This window comes from Anopheles nili, chromosome 3 (assembly GCF_943737925.1).
Source record: "Anopheles nili chromosome 3, idAnoNiliSN_F5_01, whole genome shotgun sequence".
Lineage (NCBI taxonomy): Eukaryota > Metazoa > Arthropoda > Insecta > Diptera > Culicidae > Anopheles > Anopheles nili.
In genome coordinates this window covers 16,401,929-16,408,612 of record NC_071292.1, presented here as the reverse complement: position 1 = coordinate 16,408,612, position 6,684 = coordinate 16,401,929, and the positions used below count along the sequence as shown (strand labels likewise).

The 6,684-nt window shown below is 52.8% G+C and overlaps 1 protein-coding gene across 1 annotated transcript; it reads right to left on the bottom strand.

Moving 5' to 3' along the window:
- Positions 1-691: 691 nt before the first annotated feature.
- On the bottom strand, positions 692-2,601 carry LOC128723784 (zinc finger protein 263-like). The gene is made up of 2 exons (XM_053817549.1): positions 2,566-2,601; positions 692-2,518 (listed from the first exon to the last, which is right to left on the bottom strand). The coding sequence occupies exons 1-2, from the start codon at positions 2,599-2,601 to the stop codon at positions 692-694; spliced, it is 1,863 nt and encodes a 620-aa protein (XP_053673524.1).
- Between the last annotated feature and the right edge of the window lie 4,083 nt (positions 2,602-6,684).

Sequence of the window (6,684 nt, the reverse complement as noted above, 5' to 3'; positions counted from 1 at the left end):
CGGCTACGGTTTCAGGGTATGGTCCTTGTGTAGGTCCCATCTCGAGTAAGGCACACGGGTTCTCATGCTTGCTTAAGGCGTACTTTGTTCGTTTCGTTGCTCACAGTTGTTGCTCTATCGGTGTGTGGGTGTTCTACCATTTTGTTTTATTTTTTGTTGTAACTCGCAGTGAAGATTTGTCTACCTTTCTTCGCTTGTTTGCAGTAATGATGAAGTAACAGGACGGGAATGGGTACCGCTGATGATCTACTCTAACTCCTGGAAAATCCTGACTTTTCCTGACGCACACATACACTCGCGCACGCATGCATCCTCTGCTTAGTGTTTGACGGAATGATACCGCGGGAGGATCGCCTCCGAAATCAGATCACGCTGCTAACGCTGAAATCTCTAGACTAGCACACATAAACGCAACACGCACTCGCGTGTCTACTACCTACAAAATGAACGCCTTCTCTCGTACCCATGGGAATGCTCGTCCTTTCGGGACGCTAGTACGCTGACTGGGGGAGTCCTGTGGATCCCGCTCACAACCGCGAGTCCTTCTAACCTACGCCACTGACACGACGACACACAAATCGCGCAAAATGAATAAGAAAAAAGAAAAAGTACAGCTGCGAAAATCATAACACGTCTACGAGGAACACTACCAGGTCGGCGCCCACCACCCACGGCCGGGTTGATGGGATCCTTACGATTCAGTCTTTGCCTCCAGGACGAAGCCCGCGCCAACACCACCGAAGCTAGCCTCCTTCATGATGGTTCGTCCTCCACCCAACTCAACCAACGGCAGCATGATAGGTTTCTGGTCCATCGAAGGGCTGATGCTGCCTCCACTGGACCCACCACCACTGCCACGCTGCGACTCGTAACGCGTGTGGGTGCGCATGTGGCGCGTAATCATATCACGCCGACAGGCCGCGTAAGGACACTGCGGGCACTTGTACGGTTTTTCGCCCGTGTGCGTCCGCTGGTGCGTTGAGAGGTGATCCGAGCGTGAAAAGATTTGCCCACACACCTTACACGAGTACGGTTTGACGCCTGTATGAAGGCGCATGTGGCGTGTCAGCATGTCCGATCGCGCGAAGGATCGCTGGCACACCTCACACATGTACGATTTGGTGATATCGGTCGCACCCGTGCGGCTCTTGTGCCGTGAGGCCATATGTTTCGCGAGCCTATCCTGCAACGAAAACAGCTGCCCACACACCGGACACATGTAGGCGACATCCGATCCTGGTGGCATCTCCTCCACGACGGGTGACACGTTCAAATTAAAGCCACCAGGTCCGTGCCCATTTAGCTGCTCGTAAGGTGACCGGCGAAGGTCGGACAGATCCTCACGCTTCAGGATCAGCTTGGCTGGGCCAACAAGCCGGCCGGATGACGCGTCCGGTGGTGGACTGTACGTCAGCTGCGGTTCTTCCTTGATCACAGTCGTGACGGGGAGATTATAGGGGTCGAACAGTAGCGTTTTCATCGACAGATCGAGCGGTTGATCCTGCGGATCGTGTGAACCACTTCCGGCGCTGCTCGCGTTGCTACTGCGACTGCTGGCCGTTGGTGGCCGTTGTGAAGCCTTGCCTGACTGACCGGCACGCTTTTTCTTGGGCGGGTTTTGGCGCGCGAGTTGCGGCAACCGAAGGTCCGAATCGGAATGACTGCGTTGGCGTGCGAACTCCTCGTACAGCAGCTTGGTCGGCTCGGGCAGGTAATTGAAAAGGGCGAGCGGGTTAAAGTACTGGAGCTGCTTGTAGAGATACTGTTGGTCCTCTTGCTTAATTTGGGCCGGTTGCAATGGAGCTACCGGGGATTGCTGTTGAGACTCTAGCTTCGCCTGTCTTGGCACCTGTGAGGGCGAAGGCAGTTGTTGATCGTGCGCTGGTGTGTGTTGCGAGGCGCGCGAGTTTGAGGTCCGCCCTTGATGGGGGTTGTTTTCATCCCCTTCGCTCAATCGGAGCGGGCTTACGCTGATGCGAGGGCTCGCTGCATATGGGAACGTATCCTCAGTCGAGTCCTCGGCACTCGAGCGTGAGTCCATGCATTTCACCTGAAAACCTTGCGCTTCACCAACATTATTGTTGTTGTGGTTCACCACGGTTCCAGTGCCGTTGTGGAGCTTGTCCAGCACCGCAGAGAGCCGTTTCCGCTTGTGCTTTTTCTGCTCCGATCGGAACAGGTTGTTGTTGGCCGCCGCCGGCAGGTTGTTGTTGTTCTCGTGTCCATCGTCTGAGGGTGGCCGAGATCGAACAGGAACCGCTGGATCACCAGATGTCTGCTCCTGAAGCTGCTGCTGCTGGGGCTGCTGATCTCGCTGTAGCTGCTGCTGCTGTTGTTGCTGCTGCTGCTGGTGATGGTGCTGCTCGAGGGCGGCCGCCGCCGCCTGGTACAGGTAGTACGCATGTGGACGACCCGTTTGGATGTGCCCCATTGGGTCATAACCGCCATCCGCCATAGTCATTAGGTCTGTCGTTCTGTTATAGCGCCGGTGGATCAAGCGAAAATCAGGCGCATCGATCTGCAATGAGAAAAGGAGGCGAATGAACGGATTAGAGCGGCTCGAACAGAGGCCGGATCGGGGATCGTGAGGGCGATCGTCATTATCGGTCGATTAGATCGAACATCCTCATTAGGCTGATTGTGTTGCCGGCCCCCACTGATGCCGGTGAGCTCGCACTGTGGCCCGGGGACAAATTAAGGGCTCGTAAAAACGGCTCCAAATTGAACCCGTGTTCGGCATCAGTCATCGGCCAGCCAGCAGGAGGGAGGAAATCACTTTTTGAAGAAACAAGCACACGAGGAATCGTACTAAAAATTCCACCGGTGATTGAAAGAGCGTCGAAGGCGACGGCCCATTATCGGACACCTTTCACAAACGATGCCGCCTTTGCGTTGGGGGTTCGTTTTGGGCTTGTTTCCGGGTCGTTTCGATCCGCGCTTTAGTGCACCAAAGCCTCGTCGTCGTCGTCGTCGGCGTGGCCACGATGGCCCACGATGCCGGGGTGGTAAATTAGAGAATTAGGCCAATATTTTAATGGTGGGAATTTAAATAATTAAGATATTCTATTCCCAGCTGCAGGTGCCGGCGTGCTTACGAGGACGGTTCGGGGGTTTTCAATCATCGTACGGCCGTGTGAGGGAAGGCTGGAGGTGCATTTTTAATTGTGCCATTCGAGGGATGTGGCTGCTGAGCGGCATCGAGAAGCATGGTGGAAGAGCTTTAGCGACAGCAGAAGAAAGCATGATAAACGCCGACGATTTGGGCAGAAGGAAGGAAAACCGGTTAATTAAGTGAGAAAAGCATAACTCTCTCCTGCTTTCGCTCTCTCGCTTGTAGCGTTTCTGTACTACTTGTTTCTTTTTATCGCGCAGCCGCTTCCGAGAACAAGATTAGCCTAAGCGGATATATCGATCAATTGAATTGATCGGAAATTGGAAACTTTGAGGGTTGTCGGATTCCGCTTGATATTTCACAAGGTAGTAAAATTTAAACGTTTTGCTGGTTTATACAATATTCAAGACCGAAGGCTAGTCAGGAAGATAAAACATAAGGACATATCTTCAAATCTCTCGATATAAATAATGCTTATAAGCAAAAACATTGCCTAAGCACAATTACAATTCCCTTGTCAAGGTTTTTTTTAATGGCGAGTCACGTTTCACAAATTTGCACCCATCGTACTACAAAGACAATCACATAGATTTTCTCAACGCAAATGCATCATCGTACGCCAGGTGTGTAAAATCGACACGAAGCCACCTCAATGTGCCTCTAATGACCGCACGTTCGTGTCCAATCCCTTCGAGGGCCTTCTGCAGGTTTCCCAGCAAGCTGTTTCTCACAGAAACAAAGCTAACATGCAGTTATCCTCCCACACCGAGATGCCCGGACAAACCCGTTCTGTCTCATCAAATAGACGATCAATAGACGATTATCTACGAAACATGCCCGAATCCAAACATTATCGTAAGAGGCTTTATCATGTGGGGTTCACTTCTACCGCACGATTGCACTTGACTTCGAGCCCTGCAGCTGCTGGTGCTCCTCGACAGCCGCTCGAGCGTGAAGAGCCCCTTTGACTGGAGCTCTTCGACAGCAACCGAGAGAACGAGCGAAGCAATACGACCATAATTCAGGCGCCATCGAGCCGCGCACCAAATCACCGAGCGCCTACGTTTTCCTAATTATGCTCGAGCATATTTTACGAACGCAATTTAATTCTTCGCCCCCTCGCGCGAGGTAATGACTTGGCGAATCGCGCCCCCGAAAAAAAAAAGAAAACCACCGGCCCATCCGCGATCGGTTAAGGGGGTGAGTTCTTGCACGGACCGATCGTTCGAGCACCTTTCACCTACCGAGATGATGTGCGCGCCCGTTCGTTCGCGTGGAAAATTATCAACGTGCGAGTGGCGAAACGGGCGATAACGGCGGGGCGCTTGGAAACAAAACGTCGGCAAAGAAAGGAAAAATATGCGCGCGCAAACCTCGCATCCCCAGCATCGCCCTTCGACAGCTGTTGTGTGGTGTGCGGCTGTCCGGCTCTTCAGCGACAGAAAATTGAAGCCGATGCTCGAAACGGTGACTCGATCGGGATCGTGTTTTTGGGCGGTGTGGGAGGGCCAACCGGTGGCCGAGAGGGGTGGCACATGAAAAGGTGCGCCCTCATGTAGTGCTTGGGGTCCGTTTTATGCTGGGCCAGCGCCAGCGGGCTGATTGGAGCACCGCATCCCGAGAAAGGGGCCCCCAAAAATAATAATAACAAGCACGCAACCAACGGGCGCGAGAAAACACGCCGGTACGAATTCGTGGCTGTCGATGCTGGCGTTGATAAAGTGGGCAAAGGCACTTCGGAGCGCATTGTCTCCGGCTCTGGCCAAGGTTGCATCGAATCCCGCGGACGACAGGTTGATGTGGAGGAGCCCGTTGGCGGCCATCGAACCGATCACCAAACCGCGAGCCGGAGATAATTACACGTTCATACGCACCAGGGACGTGGTGGCCGACGGCCATCTCTCGAGGATGACTCCTCAACGACAACGACATGGGGGTTTGCGCATTTTTTCTTCTTCTTTCTCTGCTCTCCGCACGTTTCGGTGAGTGGGCTGCCTCCCGCGATCCCGGTCGAACCCTTGGCGGTGGAAATTATAATGGTTTTTGATAAACGACGCGCCTGGGACGGCTTCGGAAAGAGGGCAGAAGCATCGACAGCAGCATAAAAGGGAAACCGGCCGCACTATGTGCCTTCTGCCCGCCGCATTTTCGGAGCCTCCAACGCGTTCAGTGCGCCTTCTGCCGGGCATCAGAGCAAGAGCTTGGGTGCTTGCTCACGCGAACAAATGGCCACTTGATTCTGCTGCCTCGCAGCGCCACCGGGGATTGTAATTTTCTCTCCGTCCACCGTGGGGTGACCTGGGCCGGGTGACGATGATGTATGCTGATGCTTTTTTGCCGTCACAACAGAAGCACCGGTGGTGTGCGCACGTACGAGCATCACCCAGGCTGCCCAGGTGCATGTGTGCAGGGCGCATCTTGATTGTGTCTCTCGGCGAGCAACCCCGGGAATGAATAATGACTGCGGAGGGCACCGATTTTGAGCGATTGGCAGTAGGCAAAACAAAAAACAAAAGGGGTATAAACGAGACGCGAGAAGGAAAGGGCAAATGGGTCCAGAAATAAGGGATCTATCGGGTGAGGTAGCCTGGGGATTAGTACTTGTCAATGCGGTACTTTATTGGGATTATTTTTTATCGCCTTTATTGATGAGCTTCCTGCTGCCATGATCTATTGGGTGTGTAGGCCGTGTCGAAGCCAGAGGCTGTGAGAAAAAAAACGCGTCCGTAAACAGAACACAGGTCCGGATACAGGAGGACCAAGGATGAGCCATAATTTCATTAAAGTAACCAAAGAATAGAACATCGCACTTCACTAGAGCGGACAAAAACCAACACATTCCACTCAATATGGATCAGTTTTTGCTGTAGGAGGAAAATGCGATACCTTCTTTTTTGCTTCCCTAGCGACTTTTTCCTTCTGACAGAGGTGAACGGTTTGCCAAGAAATTTGCTCACATTTGCATTTGTCCTGCTGCCAAATGACGGGGCAAGAAATCCCATCCGGCTGGGGGGAAAACACGCTTTACAAAAGAAAGGAAACGAGAGCAAAAAAAAAAGACGATGTCTAAGCTGGAAGCGTCTGAGCAGAAAGGAAGCGCGTGCGAACGTGGGAAAAGGAAACAAGCAAACAATAAATAAAAACACACCAATCAAACCACACTGGTGTGCGTTGAAGCGTGGCGTTAGCGAGAAAGGACCCCCAAAACCGAAGGAACTGGGATGATCCCTGACCGTTTGCTGACCATGGCGAGGCTCGTTAGCTGCTGGTGCGTGAAGATGCTGGGGAAAGTTCGGCAAGAATATGGGGAACTGGAAAATCCGTTCCACCCGAGTGCCGGCGGTTGATCGACAAAAATAAAGGACGCACGACTGTCGGGAAATGCCACCGTGCTTTAAAACTGAAGATTCCGAAGCTTCACACTGACCGAGATGCGGCAATCGTGGAAAAATGTGTGTCGGGAATGGGCGCACGGAAAAGCGAAGAAAAACTGCTCTCGTCTGGAAACGGACACCGGAAACCGAACCGAGCTTTTGGGAACGGAATGCGAAAGGCGTTTTCTTATGAGGATT